The following is a 26633-nucleotide window of genomic DNA, read 5'->3' as shown; positions in this document are numbered from 1 at the left end:
TGTCCCTGCACTAATAGCTTATACATATGCTCAAATGCTCAACATTAGTTATGTCCATTAACGTGTTGTATCTCTCACCACAATTTGAGTCATCTGCTAGCGACTGTGGTACCTCACAGCATCTCTAATGATGCAATTTGAGACTCATAAATTATATAACGTAAAAGACCAACTGCTGAGATGCTGTGTTGTTCAGTGAGACCGGTTCAGTCACACAAATGAGAGACAGTCTTCCCCAAAAACGTGACTGAAAATCCTTCACCATATTTGACTTCGTTTTTCATCAGTTAAATTTCAGAGGGGAAGAAGTTAACTTTACTTCTAAGTGACAGGACACGCCAGGTATCAAAAGTGTTATAAATCTCATTATCACTCCTGTATGGAAGCTGGTAATTAGTGCAAGACAAACAATTTCAATAAGCTGCCCAGGTAAATGCTCTTGCTGAAAATGCACTGGGAAGTGTTTTTTCCAGCTAAGCATGAAGGTTAAAAACACAAGTGCAATGCAAGAATTAAAAATGAGGTCCAAGCTAAGAGGCTTGAAGGAGCACCACTGCACTGTATCCATATCAGTACCTAAACAGGGCAGGAACCTGACTTTTAGGGACCCAAGGCAGGCAAACAGAACATCATGTGAACAGGCAAGACAAAGTGTGCACAGACTCCCTTCACCCCACCGTACATTGCCACGGCAGCTGGAAATCATAAGGGGAGCCCGGTGCTGAAAAGTCTCTGGAGGAAACTCTTTGCTTCTAGCAAGATGAATAATACGCCTGTTCCCTAGTTGTGAGCAAACACTACAAAGGAATAATTAGAAACTATCTGACCTGAAACCCACATGCCCATTACTGTGGTATTTTTCCACCTACTACAGGTGAAACAGAAGATGGGCTGGACCTGGAAGGGGAGGGGTGGAGTGGCAGCACAAGATGCTGATTTATAAAGCACAAGCAAACAGTGCTCTTTCTCCACAGGCTCTGGACACAGAACCCGTCCTGCCTGAAGGATGCCGGAGTGCAAGCAGGATTCCAGCTAACATCTGCTTGCCAGCCAAGAGGGAACTACAACCTCTGTGAGCTCTTGCACTCCAATAGCCAGAACTGCTCTGAGCCACTTCGTTCTCCAGTTGGGCTTTTGCTTTTCATCCAGAGACTTTGGCTTGACTGTTTGACACCATCAGGAAAGGAATAAACTCACCAAGATGGTAAAGGTGAGTGTGCTGTTAGCAGAACTGCTGCTACTGCATATGTGTTTCTTCTTCAGAACAAGCGTTAATTTAAGTTTTAATATGCGTGTGTAGATCATAAATATGAGCTAAGTGAAAAATGGGACTAATACCAGGCACTGTTGGGCATGCAGTGCAATGACTAAAATTTTCACTGTAGATGGGTATGCACCTCTAATCCTAAAAAGTAAAGGATCAGATTGGATAGGGAAGAATTCTAGGACTGGCCAGTTAGTTTCATAACTGAGTTTCATGAGCACCATCCCTTTTGCAAATGCCAGAATCTGGGATTTTATGAAAATTGACAGGTTAAAGGTTAAACATAGATCATGCATAGAATGCATCGATAGATTTTACTAACTTCATTAATTTTCCTTATTATTCTCCTCCATCTCCTAAGTTCTCACCGTAGATAGCTGTATTCTTTCTCTCCTGGTGTACTTTATGTGGATTTGAAAAGCTGAACAGATTTTTGGGTGGGACAGTTTAAGAGGAGGAGGAGGAGGAGGAGGAGGAAGGTGAAGGAAAAATTCCAACAGATAAACCAGATTGTGAATCTTTGGCAAGGTATAAAAACCAGAACTTCTTGTAACAGACATGTCCTCTGTCTGGGATATATCACCAAGCAAATTCAAGTGCTTTAGGAAAAGGACTTCAAGTAATTGAAATACTGCTTCACAGTTATTCAGTAACTACAAGGAGACCTTTTATTATACCAGGACTCTCCCCAAACTACTGACCAGCTCTTAGCTTTTCCCTCCCTCAAGATACAATGTCAAGACTTCAACATTCCTCTAACTAAAGGGCATCTGAGGATAAGATGCCACTTTTGAGTTCAGAATGCTATTAAGTAATAAGATGTCCCAATCCTTCCTTTTTTTTCCTTGTTGTTTCCATTACTTAAGCTCTTTGGTTTAGTCTGTATGCAGTTAAGACGTCTACTCTCAACTCATCTGAAATATTACCTCTGCAGGAGCCCAGACTCTGACAAATGCCCTGCAGAGTGCGTGTGTACTCGCAGCAGCAGCAGCCTACGAGCTCCTCTGTCCCACTGGTGAAGCACAGCATCAGATAAGATGCAGTGTGACTCTTACGAGGCTCTGATGGTTAAGCTGTGAGGAAGCCTCTGAAATGGGGTCAACCAATAGTTCTTCCAAGTCACAGCATGTAGTTTACAGGATAATTAGGATCTGGAACGTTATGATTAGAGAAGCTGGTAAATTAGCAACACAGGAAGTTTGCCCTTCAGACCACAGTATTAACTTAAAGTTAGGAAACAGCACAACCCTCAAGTTATCAATAAAAGCAAAACATTGTTAGAGGTTTAGCAGCTTCCCTAGGATAACAGTTTCCTGCACCCGGTACTAGATGGGCAAAAATGAGTGAAGGGTTTGCAAACTCCCTGTCAGTTCTGAGCTCTAAGTGAAAAGAAACAGACTTGCTTCTCCTTGGCTACCAGTATGGTGTTTGCCTCCATTTCTTGCCAAGTGATCGAGTGTGAATGTGTAAATATTAATTTTATCAATTAAATGTTAATTTTAACTAAAAAAGAAAAGTAAATCTTGAAGTCATGTATCTCAAAAGCTCCAGCAACAGGAAAGTTCTCCATGATTATTTTTCCCTCCCCCTTCCTTTTAAAAATCTTTTGCTTTTACACCGATCTCTTCCTTGGAGCTGATGAGTGACTCAATGGTTTTCACTAGCAATGCGGAGACCCTAGCAGTGTTCCCACACTTTGTGTTAGACCATAAACTACTAAAAGTGTTGCAGATCTCTAAAGGAATCTCTATAATTTACATCTGCTGAAGACCTGACCATGACTGCTGTTAACTCACGCTGGAGAGATCTTAGGATAAGACAGGAACTAGTGCTCTAAGTTGCCAGGGGAAAGAGACTGTAGCAATTTGTAGCTTGTCTAAGAAAACAGATTTGTCAGAGTTTGACTTGCTTGTGATAATTTTTACTGCTTGCTTCACGTCCCATCAGATGTTCACAGCAATGCCAAAACCTCACTTCTTTTACAGAAAAAGTCCGATGTTTACTCAGTTGAGATCTATGGGACAAAAGATTTACAAAAACCAGAGATAGGAGACGAAGAGGAGAAGTACAAAGACTTGAAAGGCAACAAGAAAAAAAAGAAGACAGAGGACCTTAAGAAAGAACTGGACCTGGTGAGTGTTGCTAAGCTCCCGTTACACCTGGCAGGACAGGCTCTACCCACTGTCTGAACGCCGCCTGGGGAAGGGGATTGGATGCCCTTGCTCTGTCATTTTAACAGGAAACTGAAACGCTGAAAGTCCTAACACAGGGACGGATTCACTTTTTCGCATGCCTGAAGTGTGCCAGAACAAAGCTGTGCAGGATTAATACCTATAATGAAAGAATTATTCTGGCTTAATTAAATCTCTGGACATTATCTCCCCAAAGAGGAGTTAATCCCAGATGGAATAACTGCAATCGGTATTTCCTCCGATCTGCCACTTGCCGAGTCAGCCAGGAAACAGAGGGAAAGGTAGAAGCACAACATTTTGCTGCAGAGATTTCTAGGAGATCTAAAAGCACACCTCAGCTTCAAGCACAGGTTCTTTTTCCCCAAACCAACTGCACTGCACTTCAGGGACTGTGCACTAAGCTCAAGAAACCTGTATTTCACTTCTGGCTTGCTACCGACCTGGCTGATCTTGGACAAGTTGCTTCCTCTCTGTACGTTTCAGTTTCCCAATCGGAAAAATGGAGGTAATTATACTGACCTCTTTTCTGAATTGCTTTGAGAGCAACTCAAAGGACAGGCTATTTATGGGCTAGATGGTATTTCAAAGGTAAGAAAACTCCTAAATGAGCCATCAGTTTATCCATCACGTTTCCAAGATCTACCCAGTAATAGCTAAATAATTGTCTAAGCATCTTATCTTTGCCACCAGGGGATGTAACATCAGTCTCGTGTTTCTAAAGAGAAACCAAAGCGCAGACAAGTTAATTGACTCATCCAAGTACCAATGAATCATTCTGTGAAAACAACTGCGAGATCTCGCAAATTCTTGGCTTCTAAATCTGAGTTCAACACAAGATATAATTAGGTCAATGATACCACAGAGGTGTCACTGCGGGGAAAGGAGCAGAGCTTTGAGATTTCCCTCTCCCACACCCTTTTAACCGTGGTTAGAACCTGCTGCTTCTTTCTACAAGACTCTGGCGAACAATTTCACATACCCTACCTTGTGAATCAAGTACAAGCGCTGTTGTCACACATATTCTGACACCACACCCTTTCTTCCGTCAGCGCGTCGCCTGTGCTACCGAACGCTTGAGTCCGGCAGCGCGGAAAGAGGAAAGCAGCACAGACATTTGTGGCAAGCGGTACTAACATGAAAACACCACTCTGTTCTTGTGACAGATTTGCTGGAGGAGGGAGCTATTTACAAAAGTACTCTCAAATTCAAAAGAAAATACCACCTTACAGCGGAGGGGTATTTTGCTTGCACATAAGCAGATTGCATGTTGTCTATTCATGCAGGTGGGATGTCATGCTAGCAGCTGGATCCACGGCCCCAGATCCAGGCAGTTTGAACTGATCCTGATTCACCAGATCCAAAAAATAAACTTTTCGACACTCTGACAATCTGCTATGATTTTCTCTTTTTTTTTTTAAATGCAGGATGACCACAGGCTCAGCGCATCGCAACTGGAGGAAAAGTACGGTACAAGCATCAACAAAGTAAGTCCATAACTGCCTGAGTCAGCCTTACTTTGCCTCTGGCTTATCCAAAGCTTCCTAGGAGCAGCAGGAAAACATTCAAATCAACAGACTCATACATATGTGTCTATGTGGATGCACGCATGCACAAATGCCATGCAGCAGCTCCCAGTAAAGCCTAAAGCAGCAAGTCAACAAACAGCGCTGACCTGGATTCAGACTGGAGTCCTCAGACTCTCGATTCTGAAAAAGCCTGACCTACTGTTTTGAAATCAGAATCCCTGAACAAAGCTTGACCTCAAAGTTTGCACCAGGACCTCAGCTTTTCTACCCAGTTTTTGTCTGGTGTTTCAATTTCACTACAGTTCAGTTTTCACTGGCAGTGTCTGTAACAATTTATAGCAAGAAAATGCATTGGAAATCATTTTATCTTGAAGGAAACACCAGATTTGAGAAACTATACACCTAAGTCACTTTGACACCTAATATTCAAGTATCAAAGCACTGCAACGCAGTCAGAGTACAGACAGGAATTTCCAGAAAGCCACGAACTACAAACATCTCGGTGGAAATGCAGAAACAGCAGCCACAGAATGAAAACTCCTAATTGACACAGCCCCAGATTCAGTGCTCCAGTAAAGAAATCTCGCTTTCTTCATAGCGGGTAACTAACAGTAGCCACTCTGAAATCAGGTTTGGAAATCAGAGATGCAGGTTACTTACATGTTTAAGGGAAAAGCACATGTTTTTCTGAGTTGAGATAGAAATCCCTTTTTCTGTGACTTAATTTTAAACACCTCGTTTATTTTTCAGGGTCTCTCTAATGCAAGAGCAGCAGAGATTTTGGCCAGGGATGGTCCCAACGCTCTCACTCCTCCCAAAGCCACTCCTGAAATTGTAAAGTTCCTGAAGCAGATGGTGGGAGGCTTTTCCATCCTCCTATGGATAGGAGCTGTCTTCTCCTGGATTTCATTTGGCATTCAGCTTGCCCAGGGAGCTGAATCAGCCTTTGACAATGTAAGTATTTGAGTAACCACAAAGTGAGTACTTGACCCTCTGTCAATCTCAGTAATTGAAATACTGCTTCACAGTTATTCAGTAACTACAAGGAGGCCTTTTATTATATCAGGACTCTCCCTCTACCACCAAACATTTCTGATAAATGCTCAAATACCTGACATACCACTTCTGTCTAAGAGTGCCTACGTAAAGGTTTTATAACCACTACCCACAGTCGTAATACTTGAGTACTCATAAGAGCAGTACTAAAATCTACAAAGGACTCTGGAGTCTCTGACTCCGATCCCCTTAAGAGTTACACTCTGCTAGGAATATAATTTGTTCAGGTTTGTGTCAGGTTTAGTTTGGAGGACACTTTTAGAGAGATGGCAAACTTACTATTAGAAGCCCTGTTCATACTCCAGAAGCGTTACTTGATCATTAGCAGGGCAAAACTTGCAAGTTCTTTTCTTAAACTGTCTTTTAACCTGATCAATACCTCATTTTAAGTCTCCTGAAACAATACGGAACTAAGATTTATTCTAAAAGATGAACTGCTGAGCACTTGTCCTAAATTAACCAGATTATGTCTTTTCTTGATTAGCTCTACCTTGGTGTAGTCCTGGCGCTGGTTGTCATCCTCACTGGTATCTTCGCTTACTATCAAGAAGCTAAAAGCACAAATATCATGGCCAGCTTCAGTAAAATGATTCCACAGGTGAGAATAACCAATGCATTCCTTTAGAGACAAATATTCAATCTAATAATGCACCATGAAACGACAAAACGTGATTAGCCCAACTTGAGTTTACCTTTTAAGGAGGTCCGGAGCATGGCACAATGCTCATTTTTGTCCCACTTGTGTCTTTCAGCAAGCTCTTGTCATCAGAGATGCAGAAAAAAAGGAACTGCCAGCAGACCAGCTGGTGGTTGGAGACATCGTGGAAATAAAGGGTGGAGATAGGATCCCAGCAGACATTCGCCTGATCTTTACTCAGGGTTGTAAGGTAAACAGTGCATTGTAGAGCATGGGAAAAGGGCAATGATGTGGTTGAGAGACTTCTATTACATATAGAGAATTTCTGCGCTCCCAGTATGAGTTATCAGAGCTTTAATGACACATAATCTAATTAACTCATAGAGTGCAGAAGCTATACTGTGATGCTCAGCTCACCTAGGATTAACATCTCTGCTCCCTGAATACCAAAAGAAGCCATTAGGTCCATACCATGTTCTCGTGACAGAAATAGCAATACAATATTAAGAGTTTCCACAGACCCAGAGACAGATATTCAAACCACTTTTTCTTTCAGGCTGCTGCTGAAAATCCCTCTGACAGGCACACACAGCATCGACTGAACTGCATTCGCACAGAAATAGATTCTCTCGCTGACAATGACAACTCTCTCAGAGCAAAGGCACCGAGAGATGAGGGTCCTGTCACCAATTATTAAATGTGCTGCTGCCTTGGCTTCTGGGCTAGACAAAACTGCGTATTTCTAACTTTAATATGGGCATGTCTCCGTTTCATTAAAGGTGGACAATTCTTCACTCACAGGGGAGTCAGAACCACAGTCTCGTTCATGTGACTTCACCCATGAGAACCCCTTGGAGACCAAGAACATCGCCTTCTACTCCACCACCTGTGTGGAAGGTGTGTACAGAGAGAAGAGCCTCTAGACATGGCACCTCTACAGGGTCATACATAATCCTGCTAACTCATTTTAAGCAATTCTGCTTCAAGGAATTCCAGAAAGGTTTAATTGCTCACGAAAAGCTACTGTCCCAAGCACACCAAAATAAAGCCTTAAGGACTGGGCTGGACATACTTAGTATCAACCAGTGAGACATTTGTTTTAATGCACAGCTTGGTTACGGATGCAACAATCAATTGTCTCAGTCACATTAAGGCTGAGAAGAGTCTCTGTCAATCAGTACTGGGTACAGAAGACAGGATTAGACTCTCCTGGAGCTGACAGTCCTCTATTTCTTTGCAGGCACTGCTACTGGCATTGTAATCAACACTGGGGATCGCACTATCATCGGGCGAATTGCCTCTCTGGCATCGGGAGTAGGAAACGAGAAAACACCCATTGCTATCGAGATAGAACATTTTGTCTACCTGGTAGCAGGAGTGGCCATTTCCATCGGTGTTCTCTTCTTCATTATATCTGTTTCTATGCGGTACAAGATTCTGGACTCCATCATCTTTCTCATTGGCATCATTGTGGCTAATGTGCCAGAGGGACTGCTAGCCACAGTGACGGTAAGTCCATGTTTGAATTTACCGGTTGGCACTGCAGTTCTTTAGCCATTACCACAATTCATCGCTCCTAAGTTCACTACAGTGCAACACTAAGCAGTGAAGAACAGATTACCTATTAAGTGACTTGGCTGAGCCGAGTTTGAAATAGGAGTGGTTTTTTCCATGAAACTGAAAGGACAAACATTTCACTTGTGAATTCTGACATAACTGAGCCATTAATCTTAAAAGCTTCAGCACAAGAATCCAGTTTGAAATAAGGTTCTTCAAATATTGTTTTCCCGCAATTGCTAACCAGGAGAATGTTGTGACTCATTTCCCCAGAACCCATTCCTATCTGGAATTGAGGATATCGTACCCTAGAAGTCACACGAAAACTCCACTTAATAACACATTAAAAAGTATCACTAAAATCCTTGGCTGAGAAGCAGCACACCTGCTAAGCACTGTTAGCCCTAAAGTGCACCAACAGCAACCAACCAGCAGTACTGCAATAATGATTCGGGATTCATTAAGCTGGTGGTTAGGAGCTCTCCACACATTGTAGGTTCTTCCATCTAAAACAGCCTCTTGTAGAATAGGCCATTCTTATTTCTATCAGCAGGCAAGCAGGTTCCTTTCAGCAGCTAATGTACTTTTGCTAGTTACATCCAAAGCTCTGACTTTAATAATGCTGTTAAAAAGAAAGAAATCATCTACTGCAGTCAAGCAAAAGATCATTTTTAAAAAATGTTCTCTTCCTAAAACAAGCAAACAAAAAGCCCTCAAAAATCGAGACATAAACAACCTAGCAGAAACACGCAAGGTCATTGCATCATTCTGTAACTGCACCTCACTAACCCCAAGCTGAATTTCTTCACTTCTGCCAGGTGAGTCTGTCTCTGACAGCCAAGCGGATGGCGAAGAAAAACTGTTTGGTGAAGAACTTGGAAGCTGTAGAAACACTCGGTTCTACCTCCATCATCTGTTCTGACAAGACAGGGACCCTCACCCAAAACAGGATGACTGTTGCTCACCTCTGGTTCGACAACCAGATCTACTCAGCTGACACCAGTGAAGATCAAACAAGTAAATATGGCAATGGGGGATCTGGGAAGGGGCAACTGCTTGGATCAAACCTGTGGTGTTTTACAAACTGATGTCCATAGGAATGTCTTTTGATAGCTAAACCAGACGTGTCTTCCTTCCACATGGAAATGTAGTGTGCAACAGGATAACCCCCTGTTATCCTGTTATGTAGCCATGTAGAGATGTGAATAAAAGAACTAATATGTGAACTCCACTCACAGAAAGTAAGTCTGGAGGAGGTTCTCATCCAGATCCCCTTGCCAAGAGTAAATTTAGTAAGGAAATAAAGAAATATCATCTAAGCAATTCTGCCAGAACTGCTAACTAACGGATGTAATGGTTTTCATCAAATTGCTTTTCTTTAACAGAACCTCTCAAAAGAGCAATTTTCTTCTGCAAATAATTTAATCTTACTGTTTCAAATGTAAGCTTCTACTTCCACCATGTAATATGCTAAGAGGTCCAATATTTATTTTGCTTCCTCTCAGCCCAGCCTTTTGATCAAAGTTCTCTGTCGTGGACAGCATTATCCAAAATTGTAACTCTCTGCAACCGAGCGGAATTCAGACCAGGACAGGAGAACGTCCCAATAATGAAGGTACCGTCTACTGAACATCAGCTTATTTCTCTTCCTAAGAACAATATGAGACCATGTGAGTTGATCTGTTTGGCTTTAATAATCTCCTTCATTTTACCCTGCCAATCTTCTAGGTTACTATTTACAGTAGTATTACTGGTATACACTTGCAAAAAGACAGGGAAAAAACCCTCCGTCAATGCCTTCCTCAAAGCCATTTGACTTTGTGCCTCAGCACGCACGCCCATACACACCTGCTGCTACCTTACGACTGCACTACAAAGCCTCCACACAAACCTGAAAGTGATCCCAGCGTGCTTTCGCAGGATCAAGCACTAATTTCATCTCTTTGCTTTGTTACAGCAGCAAATGCAAACCAGATGTCCCAGAGCATTACTGAAATCATTTTTCAGGACTGTTGAATGTAGCAACATAGATTCCTCACTGCTTAAACATACAACACATTATAGAAGCATGCAGGCTCTCCTGATGGACGTGCAGAAGTAAATGTGCTGTAAACTGTTTCTCCTTTTGTGCACACAGAGAGTCGTGGTAGGCGATGCCTCCGAAACAGCTCTGCTGAAATTTGCAGAGGTCATTTTGGGTGACGTTATGAATATTAGAGCGCAGAACAAGAAAGTGGCTGAAATTCCTTTCAACTCTACCAACAAATTCCAGGTGTGTTTCATTTGTGGAAATTATGCCAGACTGTTTCAAACTTAAACCATTTCTATCACTGGGTCTAATGCAAGAAGAGCCACAAGGATGGTGAGGGCTCTGGAGAACAAGGCTGATGAGGAGCGGCTGAGGGAACTGGGCTTGTTTAGCCTGGAGAAGAGAAGGCTGAGGGGAGACCCCATCACCACCTCCAACTGCCTCAAGGGAGGGTGTAGAGAGGTGGGTGCTGGGCTCTTCTCCCAGGTGATGGGGGATAGAACAAGGGGAAACGGCACCAAGCTGTGCCAAGGGAGGTTCAGGTCAGAGATAAGGAGGAAGTTCTTTACTGAGAGGGTCGTCAGAAGCTGGCACAGGCTGCCCAGGGAGGTGGTGGAGTCACCATCCCTGGATGTGTTTAAAGAGCGGGTAGACGAGGTACTTAAGGATATGGTTTAGGGGGTAGACAGGAGCGGTTGGACATGATGATCTCAGAGGTCTTTTCCAACCAAGCGATTCTGTGAACTATTTGTGACCTGGAAGTCTTAATGGGGTAACTCAGTGACAGAGAAAAACGAAGCTAAAATAAACGTAGTTCACTCCATCTGATGGAAAGTCTGATATCTTCATGGAAAAGAAGGAGCATTACTTCCATACAAACTGACCAAAACTAGAAATTAATGAGGATCACACATGCTCTTTCAAATAATTTCCTATTTGTGGCATGCAGCTTTCCATTCACGAGACCGACGATCCCAATGACAAACGCTTCCTGCTGGTGATGAAAGGTGCCCCAGAGAGGATTTTAGAGAGATGCAGCACCATCATGATCAATGGCAAAGAAGAACCGCTGGACAGTGAGAAGGCAGAAGCTTTCCAAACAGCATACATGGAGCTGGGGGGCATGGGAGAGAGAGTGCTGGGTGAGTCCAACTAGAGGGACTATCAGAGAACTGTGGTGTAAAATGGGGTTTTCAATCGGTACAACCCAGCATGTCTGGACTTCATTGCTCTTGCAGCACAGGGGAAAAAAGGAAGGCGTAAAGCCTCCTAAGCAGAGTGTTAAAATCACACCGACGTGCTGTAAGCTCTCTGCTCTATACTGATGTTGATCTGCCACATTGAGCAGCCAAATATCCCATACATAATCTACACAGGAGAACACTCTTCTTTGCTGGCAGCATCGCAAGCTTTGTCATGTGAATCACTGACTCTGCATGAACTCTGATGTGAAGGTTACAAAGGTTAAAATAATCCTCCGTAGAAAGCTAATGGTTAAATGCACCAGAGTTCTATATGTAAGAGAAAAGCCTGGTGCTATATAGCAAACTCTCCTTTCTCCCACTGTTTCCTGTACACCACACCAACCCCAGTTTCTTTGCAGGTTTCTGTCATTTGTACCTGCCTGAAGAGGAGTTTCCAGACACCTACCCATTTGACACAGATACCATGAACTTCCCAACCTCCAACCTGTGCTTTGTTGGGCTTCTGTCTATGATCGACCCACCTCGTTCCACGGTGCCAGATGCCGTCTCAAAATGCCGCAGTGCGGGGATCAAGGTAGGGATTTTACAATGCAAAATACACCGATTCTACAGACAGACTCATGATAATGTAACTTTTAGTATCTTCTACCACATTGTCATTAAGTTCCTTTCTAGCAACAACTACCAAAAATCCAAATGTCTGTTAATACCACTCTACAATTCTACTTTAAAGAAGGCCCAGAGAGGCAAAACAGTTTAATTTAAGTGAGAATCAGACTATAGGAAGTACACGGGACTCTGAAACTGGAAATCCGAATTTGGAAAAGCTCAGATATTGTCTCACCAGACCAATTTCTAGGCTACAGAAACCATGCCAGCTGGTAAACAGCGTAAGGGAACACAAACAATTCTTGAGAAGGCATTAGGACACAGGGCTACATTTGTTACTCATTTTTACGCATAGGAATCAATAATCTCAAGTTCAACTTGAACCTGAAGCAGTAATTCCCCTAATTTCACTGCTGGAGGCCCACAGGTAAACTTTCAGCTCTAGGCAGAGAGGCAAGCCAGCTAAATAAAGGAAAATCAGTATCTGGAATTACTGATCTCAGATAAGATGAATCCCAAGCCCCAACTCTGATAAAAATTTCAGTAGCCTAAAGACAGATCTAGCAACTTTTCTCCAAGAAAAACAAGAGAAAACTGTGTCTTATCTGTCAGGACACCTCAGTCACAAGGATCCATTTTAAGATGGAATATACTAACGAACTCTCCCCTTTGAGTAAACCTAATATAAATTCTTACATAAAGGCTTATTTTTCCTGCATTATTCTAACCTTGCTGCCTGCGACAAGTTCTTCCTCTACAGCCCTGATAAAACAGCACCAATAACAAGAGGTACAGACCAGATGTCAACATAGCACTAATTAAGTAATAGTCATTATCTGTCACTGTTATGTACATAGCTCAGCTTTCCAAGTTCAGATTCTGAACTGCTTCCTGGTCTCCAGCAGCAGCTATTTCCCCTTATCTCACTCCAACCACTACATATCCATTTATCACTCCCGCTGAGCGCTTGTCCCTTCCACAGGTTATCATGGTCACTGGCGATCACCCAATCACGGCCAAGGCCATTGCCAAGAGCGTAGGCATCATCTCAGCCACCAGCGAGACGGTGGAAGATATCGCTAAGCGCCTCAACATTCCTGTTGAGCAAGTCAATAGAGGGTAAGAGCAAACAGAGTCCAGGGGATACCTGCGGGTTCATTTGCTGAAAGCTAAGCCTTCTCCCTCCTCAATGCTTTTATAGCCTATTTCTACATCACGGCTGCTTTTTGCTTTTCTGTTTCTTGATACGTTCCCAGCTGTTGTGTCTATCCAACATGTCACCTCTACCTAAATAACTGTCTAGGTCTGCTGCTCTCATCTTCACTGGTCCTTTGAAAAAAAACTAGCAAATTTTACTTTGTACATCGTGTTGGACTTTGCTGTCACTGCTCATTTGATGAAACACACAATATGAACAGCAAAATTCAGCATCACACAGCCTAAGGACCATCAGTCCAAATTCCTCTTTCACCCATTAAATGTGAAAAAATAACATTGTAAGAGAAAGTCAAAAGCTCTTTATAGAAAAAAAAGTCTTCCTCCTCCTCCACTGTCCCACCCTCCCACTCAGAGTCCTCTTTAAAATGCATTTTCTGCTGTTATGTCTGTTCAGGAGGAAGCTTCAATGACTCCCCTCTGGAGTCATTCACTCTGGATTTCTACAGTGGCTTTCATTCAACACCTGCTGATTACCAACTAATGCTTCTGAAATTAACTCCATTTGCTGCTTTCCTTACTATCAAGCCGCGTGCATTCTATGAGCGCACTATTTTTATCTAAGCCTTTTGATTGGAAAATTTACCCAGCTCTCCCATGGCTCTTGCAGAGAAGCCACAGCAGCAGTAGTTAATGGGATGGAGCTGAAGGACATGAGCTTGCAGCAGCTGGATGAAATCTTGTGTAACCACTCGGAGATCGTCTTTGCTCGGACATCGCCGCAACAGAAACTGATTATAGTTGAAGGCTGCCAAAGGCAGGTGAGTAAGAGGTGTAAAAGGTTATACACGGATATGGCTATAGGGTGTTCGTGAGGCTTTCCACAGATACCGACCCTGAGGGGAGAGGATGGAAGCCAATTTCCAATGCTCTCTAAGCTCTGTTTATACTCTTTGCACTGTGCAAGAACATTATCTGACAGATTGCCACAAACACTGTCTGGCCAGAATCCAAGCTACTCAAATTCCTGTTACAGGCTCTGAACTATTGACCAAATGAGCTTTTCCTAAGTTTGATTAGCTTAGAGCTGTACCGAGGGTTGCCTTTTGCATATAGTTCTGAGAAGCTGCTGCTGTGCTGCACATAAAGCCTCCTGGGCAGAGGTTGTGCACTGTTTGGGAAGGAGCCTTCCCTCAGGAATTCTTTAAACCCAGATAAAAGCAACCCAGATAAAAGCAACTTGTTACCACATCATCTTATCTCTTGTGGCCATTTACACCTGTGCACTTCCCGCCCACAGCAATGTTTAGAAGTGAAATAAGGTATGCATCCCACAAAATTATTTACGTAGCACCAAGCCTTATCTGCGTTACTTTCAAAGACTGTAAAACAACCCACAGAAAGCAGGATTTAAAAGAGAGTTTGTCCCATCCACGAGCAATATTATGTAAAGGAACATGGATTGCAGCCAGCACAAGAGGCAGAACGGAAAGAAATGACACGCATAGAGCTCTGAAAGAGATGCAGACTGTCATGTAAAGATCCTCTCCTCAGATACGGCATCTTCCAAGTAGATGCTGTGAACTGAAAGCCACACTGCTGCTGTGCCTGGAACTTTGCAGAGAAGGAGAATACGGCACAAGACATTATTTTATTTTCGTAATTATGCCAGAGCTAAGCTTCTCAATCAGCATCAACAGCTCTTTGTGTTTAAGCCTGAAATGATTTCAGGAGAGGAGAAAAAAAGAGATAAAATCTTTCTATTTAATCGCTTTTATATTCTCCTTTCAAATGGTCTTTGGCAGACAGAGGGTAAATATGTTCTGCACTGCTTAGACACCCGCACTCCGAGTAGATTTGGCTCTTTAAAGGATGAAGAGGAACACCCTCCCCCCCTCAACTCAAGCCAGCCAGTCTACATGTTTAGTACTTAGAGCTTATAAGCCCTTCTGTACATGGCATTATTTATAGGTAGTGACACTGTGCTAAATCCCCACAGGGACAGGACATTCAGTATTTGTATTAATCAGTTTGTCAGGCTTTTTCCCACTCCAAACACTCTGCATTGCTATCAAGCCATGAACTTTCGCATCAACTAGAAGAGGACCTTTAGCTGCAGTAGTGGCTTCATTGAAAGATGACAAAGAAGATTATTTGAATAATCAGTTTTCCATATTTTGCATCGCTAGTGCAATTCTAGCACAGCCTGGCAATGACCAGAAGTTGCTGGGATAGGATGAGAACAGTCTGTAACTGAACAGTTACATAATTTACAATTAGGATGAAAACTGATTCATAAGCACTTGACAAAAGCAAACAAAAAACCCCACCAACAAGGACAGAACATGTTGTGTCAACTGCGTTTCCCACAGATGCCAGAGATGAGCGTGGGTCTGCTCAGACAGATATAGACCATATACACATAGCCACGTGTCTAAATTTTTAAGCCCCCTTATAGTCCACAGAAAGAAATTACCAGATTAATTGCTTTTTAAATGCGTCTCATTTAGATGTCTAGTTTAAGGTGTATTAAATCATATCCCTGAATTTCCCATTTCTATCAATTATGAAGGGAGTCTAGAAGACAAACTCAAGCCCAGACATTTATCACCAAAGTCTGAGGTTGCTGTATTAATCCTACCTAGCATCTTTCAGATCACTGGCTATGTTTTATGGGGTACGAAGATGATTCAGAACTTCATATCAGCTTCTTTCTTCTAGAGATTTAAGGACAGGCAGGCAGCGTGCCTAGAGCAGACTGTCCTTAGGGGAAGAGAGCACCATCTCCTCACAAAACCCACATCTGGATCCTTTTGTCTGTTCCAGGGAGCAGTTGTTGCCGTGACTGGAGATGGAGTCAATGACTCCCCTGCTCTTAAAAAAGCAGATATTGGAATTGCTATGGGTATTGCTGGTTCTGACGCAGCTAAAAATGCAGCTGATATGGTACTGCTGGATGATAACTTTGCTTCTATTGTCACAGGAGTGGAGGAAGGTAAAAATAATGTTGCTATCCACTTTCTTAGCTGAAAACTGCTGGCAGTCACACAGCACTGGCACAGTGCACCCCCTGATCCTTCCTTACTGTGCTCACCCTCCCCTCCTTTCATTTTTTCTTTCTGGAATCGGGAATGTGATTTTGGTATTTGGGAAAACTGGAAATTAATTCAATTTGCAGACACATATCCAACAGGCAATAAGGAAATCATGCCTCTCTCTCGCACATTTTTAAGTAGAGAATCAGTCTGCTATTGCTGCTTGTTCAACCTCCAGAAAAAAGCACTTCCCCTCTTGTTCCTATGCAGTTCTGAGCCTCACAAAGATAATTTGTATCTTTGGTTTTGTCTACATTTTCACTCTATTACTTGCTCACACATCACCTTCACCATGCTCCACCTATGACTATAACACACATTCAACCCTTTCACTGTTAAAAGCTTGTAGTTTCCATTAAAACCATAGTGTATTGTGGAATGAGACTTTTTCCACCCATTGAAAGAGATTTGTTATTTTCACTTGTATTTCCAGAAGGCTCAAAGGTAAGGTAGGTTAGCAGTTTAAAAAGAAACTCCAAATGTATAAGGAATGTAGCCATAAGTGGCAAATATCTTCATTTAGTTAAGAATTGAACTTTTTTAAAAAAACCTGTTGACTATGAGCTATTACAGAAGTGTTTCCCTTTCCTTCAGGCCGCCTGATCTTTGATAACCTAAAGAAAACAATTGCCTACACCCTGACCAAGAATATTGCTGAGCTCTGTCCCTTCCTCATCTACATCATGGCCAGCATTCCAATGCCCATTGGCACTATCACCATCCTGTTCATTGACCTGGGCACAGACATTGTAAGTTGAGGTCTTTCAAGTTATTTTCTGCTGTAATACCAAGACAAGTAAGAGAGCAGAGTGCAAATGGACAGGCAGAACACTGGAAGGTTTAGTTGCCTTGCCCTCCAGCTGAATATCGAGCTAGTTAAAGAGTAAAAGCAGCCAGGTGTAGAGAAAGAAGAGTAGAAAAAAAAACGTGCAAGGCAGCAGAAAGAAAAGACTTCTGATCCACGGTGACAAGTAAAACTCAGCGGTGTGCAAAACAAGTGTGTTTCAATCAAGAGATCACACCAATTGCTGCAGTTCCTACAGGGAATGAATACCAGACATTTCATTAGAGCCCAGTCCAAGGGATCTGAAACACCCTTTGATGTTTTCAGTATCCTCAGTATCCTTTGTATTGCCCTATGATTGTCAGACCTATGTCAAGAGAATGTTACGTGGATCCTTCTTTCATTTGCTCTGTGCAGACTGAAAGGGCAGGCTATGTCAGCAGAACCACTTGAGACCTGAAACTTTTCTGAGAAGCATCTGAGAAGCAGACAAATGTCACCAAGACTCTGACGGGTTATTTCTGTTGTAGATCCCCTCTGTTGCATTAGCCTACGAGAAAGCTGAAAGCGATATTATGAACAGGAGACCTCGTAACAAAAGGAAAGACAGGCTGGTGAACGAGCAGCTCGCTATATACTCCTATCTGCAGATCGGTAGGTTGGCCCATTCCCTGAAACGCTATCCTGTAGCACTAAGAGCTCTAAAACTACCTTTAGATCCATGCCATGGGAGACAGATCAATGCTTATACCCAGCACATTCCCCAGTGCTCCTAAATTTTGCTTCTTCCTCATTTGTACCTCTTTGATTTTGCAGGTATCATGCAGTCAGTGGGAGCCTTTGTAACCTATTTTGCCGTGTATGCTGAACAAGGTTTCCTCCCTTCCACGCTGCTTGGAGTGCGAGTCGACTGGGAAAACAACGCCATTAATGACTTTGAGGATTCGTATGGACAGGAATGGGTAAAGAAGCCCTGAAACATCCTTGTACTGCCTCTCACTCAACAGTTCCTTAAAAACGCTCCTCCAAAACAAATAATTAAGGAAAGAGAGAGAGATTTAAATGCAAACATAATTAATTTTCATCCAATGGTCCCCCAGGATAGACTATTAGGAGTTTCCTGCCACCTAGCTCTTCCATTCAGACTCCATTCATGCTTCTACAATTTCCCTTCTCCTGATTCAAAGCCTCTGGAGATGCACCTTCTTCTCTGGACTTTATGTTTAGACCCATCATAATCTCTCAGCCCTGTTTCTGAACAGCACTACTGTAAAATACTTTGCAGACTCTCCCTCCCCCTTTCACTCTTCACTCCCCCTCACGCATTCTGCTGAAATCACAGGACACAAAAGCCATTAATAAATCAATATAAATACCTCCTTAACCAAGCTCGTGCTTCAGCCTCATGACTCATCCACAGTAACCAGCAGATTAGAACAACCGACCAAAATCGATCATTATGAACCTAAATCTGGAATAACTCTGCATTCACACCTTAGTAACTGAAATCCTACTGTCAGGCCTTGCAGTCACTTGCACAAAAATACGAGTGATTTGATTTCTCTTTGCTTTGCAGACTAAATACCAGCGGACGTACCTGCAGTGGACTGGCTATACAGCCTTTTTTGTCAGCATCACAATTCAGCAAGTCGCTGATTTGATCATCAGGAAAACACGAAGAAATTCTATTTTCCGGCAGGGTCTTTTCAGGTAAGTTTTGCTGACTCTTTACCTGACACATGAGAGGATACGTTAGCCTATTCCTAATTTTAGAAGAAGGTTAGCTCAGTGCTTTAGCCCACTGACCTTCAGTCTTTGAACAAAGACTAAATCTGGCTTCAAGCAATCAAAGAGCACAAACATTTTATTAAACCTCCTCCCGTTTCCTTTCCTACTTCATGATAGGGGTTTCCCTTAAAGACAGACATACCGGTTACTCTGAAAACGCATTAGCTTAAAACTACCTGTCCATTCATTGAGAAGTTCACTACAAAAAAAAGGGAGTTTCCTCTCCAGATTATTTTTTTAAGTTACGCAGTTATCAATAGATAGCACATTTGGACTTGTCAGAGATAACTTTAGCCTCCGAGAAGAGGAGATACTGGTTTGTCAGACTCCCTAAGATAGCTCTGGCTGTTCAATCCCGTGGAAGCCAGGGAGTTAAAAGTATCTGTTGGGACAGGGGCCACGTGTAAAAGCTGGCATTTAGTCAAGAGTATTTCTGATAGGAAAGCAAATTGTTTTCCTTTCTTTATCTGCAGGTACAGCGCCTACACCTATGTATATTTCCTTCTTACATTTACATTTGAGTCACAATGTGCACATTCATGGTGCAATAAGAAGACATGACTAACGCACACTGCAAGCCTACCTAAAGCTTGCTTTAGTCTTAGTAGGTCAGGAATGACACCAGGAAAGACACCAGGGCCTATGTGATGCAAAACAGTGCTACAGAGCCTACCCCTCGTCTGCTACTGTGTCTTACTGTGGTTCTTACACACAGCCAGACGCATGTAACCCCTTCCTCTTTGGTGTTCTCGTAGGAACAAAGTCATCTGGGTGGGTATATTTTCCCAGATAGGAATTGCTGTGATTCTTACCTATGGTCTTGGCCACGTTACAGCCCTGAACTTCACACCGCTGAGGTGAGTTTTGATGCCAGTGTACTTCCCTTCTAGCAGAAACAGACAAATGGGAGCAGGACGTCCATGTAATTCAAGGATACATAGTTAAGAATATTCATTATGAAGAACAGGGTGGACAATTTATTGACTAAAAATGGCATTATTTTCATGGTTTCCACAAAAAAGCACTACTTTTTCTACTAGATTTACTACTATGGGTCCAGAAACCTACTTGTGTAGAGCAAACATTTTAATATTTTTTCCGGGATCCACAATATTTTGGTGAGATCAGACAGTATTCTACTTAATCTTATGCAAGCAACTTTTATTTTAAATATATCACTGTCAGAGATGTTCCAGTTTTCTGCCATCTTCAGAGACTGTAAAACCACTGGGCAGCATTTCCTTCTGAATAGTGGAATATGGAATAAACTAATTCAGTAACTACTTAAGATTGGGAGGTTTATGTCCACATCATCTTATCTGTTACCGCTGGAGTGCTTAAATTAAGATAAAATAGAAGCCAAAAAGGCCAAACCCTCTTTCAGTGACATCAAATAGCATAGACAGAGAGCCCAGAAATTCAGCTGAGTGTTTGGATGCTTCTGAATGAAAACTCCTTGACCCACTCCAGGTTTCAGTACTGGTTTGTGGCTGTACCGTTTGCCATCTTGATATGGGTTTACGATGAAGTCCGCAAGCTGCTTATCAGGAGATACCCAGGAAGTAAGTAGATTCTTCTAGTTTAGAATTTTAATATAAGGTGCCCTTTCCTACCCCTTCACTCATACCCTTACCTTAGCTGCTTAAAAACGGACCATTTGTTTGCAATTATTACTTTCTCTGTTTGAAGAAATAAAGAACTGATTTTTCCCTCCTCTCCCTTCTCCTGCTGCAGGTTGGTGGGACAAGAACATGTATTATTGAAACAGTCCTTATCACTGGTCCTCCTCCTTGTGGAGAACTTCTTCCCCACCTGACACAGCCTCTGCTGCTTTAAAGTCCTGTCTGTGCAATATCAAGCATGGGTTCGCCCCGTGAAGGGGTGAAGAAATTTCATGAATTTCAGGAAGAAACAAGGACTTTAGAGGTTGATGAATTACCTCTCGCTGTACTGTAAAGCTGACACGTCTAGAAATTGAAATGCTACCTATTTTTGTAACAAGCACAATTTTCCCTCATTCAAAGATGAGCTTGGTGAGCACTCTGAGAGGAAAACACACAGAAAAGAAAAAAAAGACAGAAAATCCATATAATCTAAGGCATTAATTTGCACTAAAGATGTTGTTTGCAGATGTTTTGTTGGTGGAACTGAATTCCAAGTGAGTGCATATATAGATCTGTATTACCTTACCAAGGGTAAATATGCTGTATAAGAATAATTTGATAATAAAACTTTTTCCAGAAAACAGTTGTCCATCTTGTTTTCTTATAAAGACTAAAAGAAACCAAGAGGGACAGGAAAACCTAACATCTGCCAGATCAAAGAGGAAAGAAGCGCATACCTGCTTTTTTTTGCTCTTGTTAACAGACAAACACACTGCAAGTGTCTTTAGGTTTGATAAAAACATCTTGAAAGGAAGGCACAATGAGTTGATTTGAAGATAGAACATTCAATACTCCCTGTCCAAGGCCACAACCTCTATGAAAAAATACACCTTAGTAATGTGTTAAATAGATACAGTTAAAGTTCTGTTTGAAACCAGGTCTTTAATACGGTCGTTTTAGCAAGAAACTGTAGGTACCACATCTTGTTTAGACAAAGGCTTTACCAATTTTAAAGCAAAAAATAAATAATGTGTGTTGCTATTTCACATTTAAATACAAGTCTAGATGAGCTTTAGAGAAGAAACAGGGGCAGAAAGGGAACTCCTGTTGTAGCAAACAGCAAGAGGGATTACCAATGAGAAAGAAACCAAGAGAAGAACTGAGGAAGCGGAAAGAGAGGAGTGTTTTCCAGCCTAAAGCCTGCCTGTTCCCAAAAGTCCACACCCTTGTGTGCTGGAAGCGACCTTGCATTTTGTGATCCTCCCTCCTCGAAACTCCTCTCCTTAATACCTGGCTGGGTATTACACTATGCATCAATTACACTGGATATCAGTGTTTTTCACATATAGACATGAAGAAGAGGAATTACAAAGGAAGAAGGAAGAGCGACAAAAAATAAGCATGTAAACGATGGGCGAGTCCAAATTCCAGATTTATGTGCTGCTTATCATTTGGTAATGCAATCCTGTCACACACCGACAACAAGTATGCGAGGTGCCAAGCTGACTCACTTCAACACCTTGTCATTTGTCAGCAGTCAGGGCTGATTCGCTTTGTCTTCTGCTTAAAAGACAGGAAAAATATGAGGAGAAGCTGTATGGGCGAGCAATATAACCCACTTTTCACTGTCTATAGATTTGAGTCCTTAGCCAAAACGACACAGTCAAATATAGATAGGAAGAGCAAAGAAGAAGGGGAAGCAGTTTTCACACAACGTGGGGGCAGTTACCGCACAGAACCAGGAGGGAATATAGCTACACTTGTTTTACTTCAAAAACAAAATACTTCTTCTTGAAAAAACTTGTGGGAAAGATAACTGGCAGGTTGTTCACTCACAGAATACACAAGGGACTAAAAGCACTGAGAAATGCAGTGGTTGCTCTGCAAAACAATCTGAAGAGAGACCAAACCAACAACAAATTCTTAAAAGAAGAAAGTGCTCTTGTTGTCCTTTAACTCCTGGTAGTTATGATCCCATAAACACATCACTGAAAGAACAGGAGAGCACTATTTCTGGTTACATTCACAGACAATGCATCACTTTGCTGCTAATGCAAATCAAAAACACTCTCTTGAAATTGTATACACGGGATCCCACAACAAAACCAAAGCAAAAGAGACAACAGAACCACAGAGCTACAGAAGAGGAATTTGCCAGGATTTCAAGGCCAAGTGACGGTGCTACAACTGTAACTAATCTGGCTTCTGCGTTATTTTTCTAGGAACATTCTTTTTTTGCTGTGTCACAAACCATTCAGGCTTCATCTGACAAGTGCACCCTCCCCAGTATCAGAATGAGCTTTGACACATGGAGGTCTTTGGCTTGAAGAGGAGTCAAACGATGAAATCAGGAGGAAACAAAGTGATGCAAGCTGGAGAAAACTGAACAGCAGAGCATAAAGAAAAAAGTTCTGAGAGGAAAACTTCAAAGATGGATGTGATGCATCCATTTTAGCATCAACATATGCTCCTGAGAGAAGAGCAAAAGAATTCTGCCATAGTAATATCTGGAAAATTAGCAAATGTTTGTCTCTATGTCTCCTCCGTGCAAAAGTGAGTGGGGAGGAATTGCAGTATCACATTTCCCACATGTATAATCATTTTAGGGAAAAAAAAGGCACCTAGAAGATCAGTTACAGAAAGGAAAACAAAGCAGCTGATGGTCAGGAGCAAAAACCTCACAATCAGCAAATGATTCTGCAACAGTCTGCTCTCGTACCTGTAGGATCAGTTTTGCTTTCAACAAGAGCTGCCAACAAATGCTCCTTTGCGTTTCAAACGTTACTTCAGTCCAAAGCCCCTTCAGAGGCACAGGAGTACGCAACGTAACCACTCCATAGTTTGGCTGTGTGAGACTCCATCATAGCTACATTTTCTTTGAGAGGACAAGATGTACTTTGCAATCTGTTTTACTGTGCTCGAGCAGAAAGTCCAAATCAGAGATTTGCAAAGCAACTGAAAAGACAAGTTAAGAAATCAGAAGATTAACATCATTTCCAAAAGTGGCAAAGCCCGTGAATGCCTAAAGCCAGATTCACTGTTTCCAAGTCTGAGAGACTTTCCAGTATTACAAAAGATCTCAAAACCATTAAGGCAGAACAGACAAACAGGCCATAGGTGTGGAAAGAATGAATCCTACATGTGCTCCCTGGCATGCATGATGTTTGTTAGAACTGGTAAGTCTGGGAATTACTGCACAGGACAAGACAGGTCATTGCACAACAGCACGTGCGGGAAACAGCGGCTGGGACCTCCCAGTCCAGTACAACCGTTCTGCGTTGACATCTAAGGCATGAGGTTATGGGATCTGATGCAAGCAAATGTGGAACTGTCCTCAAACACGGGCCTCGTTTAACCCAATAAACTCAGAGAACATTGCTGTACCCATCAAACAATTCATAAAGCAAAGTGCAAAGAAGGTGGTACGATCCAGTTGCAAACTGAAGCACCTCAACCACACACACGGGCATCTTCCCTCCAATCTCACAAGGGGTTTTTACGTGGCAGTACCACACATCAATTCTTACACCGAGTGCTACATCATTTATTACATTTCACCTGTTTTGTAACCCACTTGTAAGCAGGTTAAAGACACTCACCATGGCATCTTCGTGTTCCAGTGGCTCCCAAATAAAAGATGTTCTAGACATTCAGTTAAATTCCAAAGATACAGTTCCTCCACGCAGTTTCTATCAATTCCTTTAGTCAGTTCTGCAGCCTCAACAGAATGAACATTGCTCTCCCTCAATCAGTTGCAATAACTCAAAGATACGCAATGCAGAGAAGCAGATTTTGAACTGTAAGTTAATATACCTTCAAGCAGACTCTTTTCTTTTCTGCTTCCAAATATGTTCCAGGCATGCCAAGAGTTAACTTACCAGCTCATAAACCGAGAAACCTTTCTTCAACACAAAACTGTGCTTTCTTGCTCCAGCCTCAGCCAGACTAGACAGGTCAGATGTCCCTACTGATTACACTGAACTTCACAGCTTTCCTTTACCTCCTTTTTCTTCTTTTAACAGTGGCTTCTTTGCCCAGTTTTCTCTAGTTTAAACTAGCTCTCACCATCTTCCCCTCCTACCTCCAAAAAACCTGAGCACCTTTCCCCTTTCCTCTACTATGTCACTAGACAATTCCTGCACTCTGGTCAAGAGGCAAGCAAGAGGAAAAGGGAGAGTTGGCTTAAGGCAAAGTGCTACTCTGCAGCAAAGGAGAAAGGGAGAATTTAAGGATGGCAAGAACTGCTGCGCAATGCACTAGGTAAGAAGCTATGTAGGCAAGGAAATTGTACAGGTTTCTCTGCTGGGAGGTCTGCTCTTGGCTCTGTTAGTACATTGCTCAAAAATTTATGCAGAAAAAGACTTCACACAGATTTTGAACAAGTCAGTTACGAGCAATTTATTTGGGGGTTAGTCAAGCTTCAAGACGATAACAAATAACAATAGCTATCTTCTACCATAACTGCGTAAGAGCTAAAGCCCTTACGTGTGGCAGGGTCTGAATTTTCTCTTATGCTCAAGTACAAAATTGATACTGGCAGTAGCAGAAGAGACACGGGTTATATCCATGTGTAGTATGTACACTGTACAGTGACAACCGTATGTAGAGCACATTCCCTTCCCTGTAAATGAGTTCTGTGGACCTCATGTAGGATATCAATCCCCTCTCAAAATGATTAACAACTGGGAATTCTCAGTATTACACTTTTAACCACATAATATGATGCAAGAGTTGAAGAATTGTTTGAGAAAGCTTATGATGTTGAGACTTTGGTGACGACTGGAGGGATACAGCGGAGATTTGTATTCTCTGAGGTGGGAGAGTGCCTTCACTGTCATTAACTCATGGGCAGGTCCACGTTTTGAAACACAAACTGTAGCCAAACTGCACAGTGAAAATTGTTCTTCTTACCTTTTCTGGCAGCACCGCCTCGAGTGCGAGGAATCTCTTCAGCAGATACTGCTGGCCCACGTGTATCTTCACTAGAAGAGGAAGGAAAACCAGAAATCAATCTTACAAACATTTGCAGACAACTGCTGCTCTCACTACAGTGTCAACACTTACTGAAAATAGAAATAACCACAACGAAGCTCAAATGACACACCCAACTCGCAGACCTTTTAATTCAAGGGATTACTGCTGGTGCACCACCACACAAAGAACCCTGGGCTGGCTGCTCATGAGGGCAGCAAATTCTCAAGGGCCTTACTGCAGATCTGTGCTGCAGCAAAGTAAATTCATGTACACATGCATGTAAACCACAAGGAGATAGACAACACTGCATTCACAGAGTATGATTATGGTGCCACTCCTGGGCTTTGACAGAGTCTCAGAAACTTCTTTAGCATTACACAGTCTAGGGCATCCTAATTTACAGAGACCCCCAACGATTTGTTCTAGCCTCATCTTCTGACAAAAACTCTCAGATATTGTTCTGGCTGTATTAATTTCTTCTGCTAATTGAGATGTTCACAGAGGAAAACCACCTTCTCCTAAGTCATGCCCTATTACATCTGCTTTAACCAGGTCATTTCATGAACATTTACCAAAACATTATTTTGCAATGACTGACAAACTAGTCCAGACTCACCAGTGTGAAAGACCCCCTGGGAGCAGATATTTCCTCGCAGCACTGCTCACCCTATAATCACTCAGTCCATCTAACTCCAGGTAACCGCACCAGGAAGCGCAGTGTAGTTTGCATTCCTAATGAAACTCTATTTCTTGCACAGACCGTAACTGAGTTTCCTTCAACTGCACATTGTGAAGTTTATTTTTAAGATGCAAGAGCAGTTTTAACTCTTGCACAGACCGTAACTGAGTTTCCTTCAATTGCACGTTGTGAAGTTTATTTTTAAGCTGCAAGAGCAGTTTTAATTTGAAGGTGTAAAATTCGAGGCCATAAATGAAAGCCAAATAAACTCAGAAATGCTAGATGCCAAGGTATTTACCCCCAGCACTTTTCTACCTAGCAGATCCTCTGGACTAACCATAATCACCACAGCAACATGAGCACACTGGTTACCTGTGAGATGCTATCTTCAGAGACCATTTGGCATCATTTAAATGCCTACATTGCAGAGCATGCTATTTAGGAAACAAAGCTCAACTGGAATCAACTTCAGGTGGTTT

General features: G+C 42.3%; 1 protein-coding gene across 1 annotated transcript; it reads left to right on the top strand.

Annotated features, from left to right (window-relative positions):
- Window positions 1-967: 967 nt before the first annotated feature.
- Window positions 968-21144, top strand: ATP12A (ATPase, H+/K+ transporting, nongastric, alpha polypeptide). Its single transcript, XM_010192234.1, has 23 exons — window positions 968-1210; window positions 3250-3396; window positions 4881-4940; window positions 5733-5936; window positions 6523-6636; window positions 6791-6925; window positions 7455-7572; window positions 7916-8184; window positions 9051-9249; window positions 9738-9847; window positions 10370-10504; window positions 11211-11403; window positions 11865-12040; window positions 13058-13194; window positions 13901-14051; window positions 16057-16225; window positions 16920-17074; window positions 17640-17763; window positions 17926-18071; window positions 18686-18819; window positions 19653-19754; window positions 20368-20459; window positions 20632-21144. Exons 1-23 carry the CDS (start codon window positions 1202-1204, stop codon window positions 20658-20660), a joined length of 3108 nt encoding a protein of 1035 aa, XP_010190536.1. The 5' UTR covers window positions 968-1201; the 3' UTR covers window positions 20661-21144.
- The last annotated feature ends 5489 nt before the right edge of the window (window positions 21145-26633 follow it).

This window comes from Mesitornis unicolor, unplaced genomic scaffold (genome assembly GCF_000695765.1).
Source record: "Mesitornis unicolor isolate BGI_N332 unplaced genomic scaffold, ASM69576v1 scaffold959, whole genome shotgun sequence".
NCBI classification, from domain to species: Eukaryota; Metazoa; Chordata; class Aves; order Mesitornithiformes; family Mesitornithidae; genus Mesitornis; species Mesitornis unicolor.
Note: the sequence above shows the minus strand (reverse complement) of the source record. Positions and strands in the feature narration are given on the sequence as shown.

Bases quoted from the DNA above. Each gene is read 5' to 3' on its own strand.
- ATP12A (XM_010192234.1), top strand. The intron at 3,397-4,880 runs GTGAGTGTTGCT...TTTTAAATGCAG, and splicing joins TTAAGAAAGAACTGGACCTG to GATGACCACAGGCTCAGCGC. The intron at 10,505-11,210 runs GTGTGTTTCATT...TGTGGCATGCAG, and splicing joins ACTCTACCAACAAATTCCAG to CTTTCCATTCACGAGACCGA.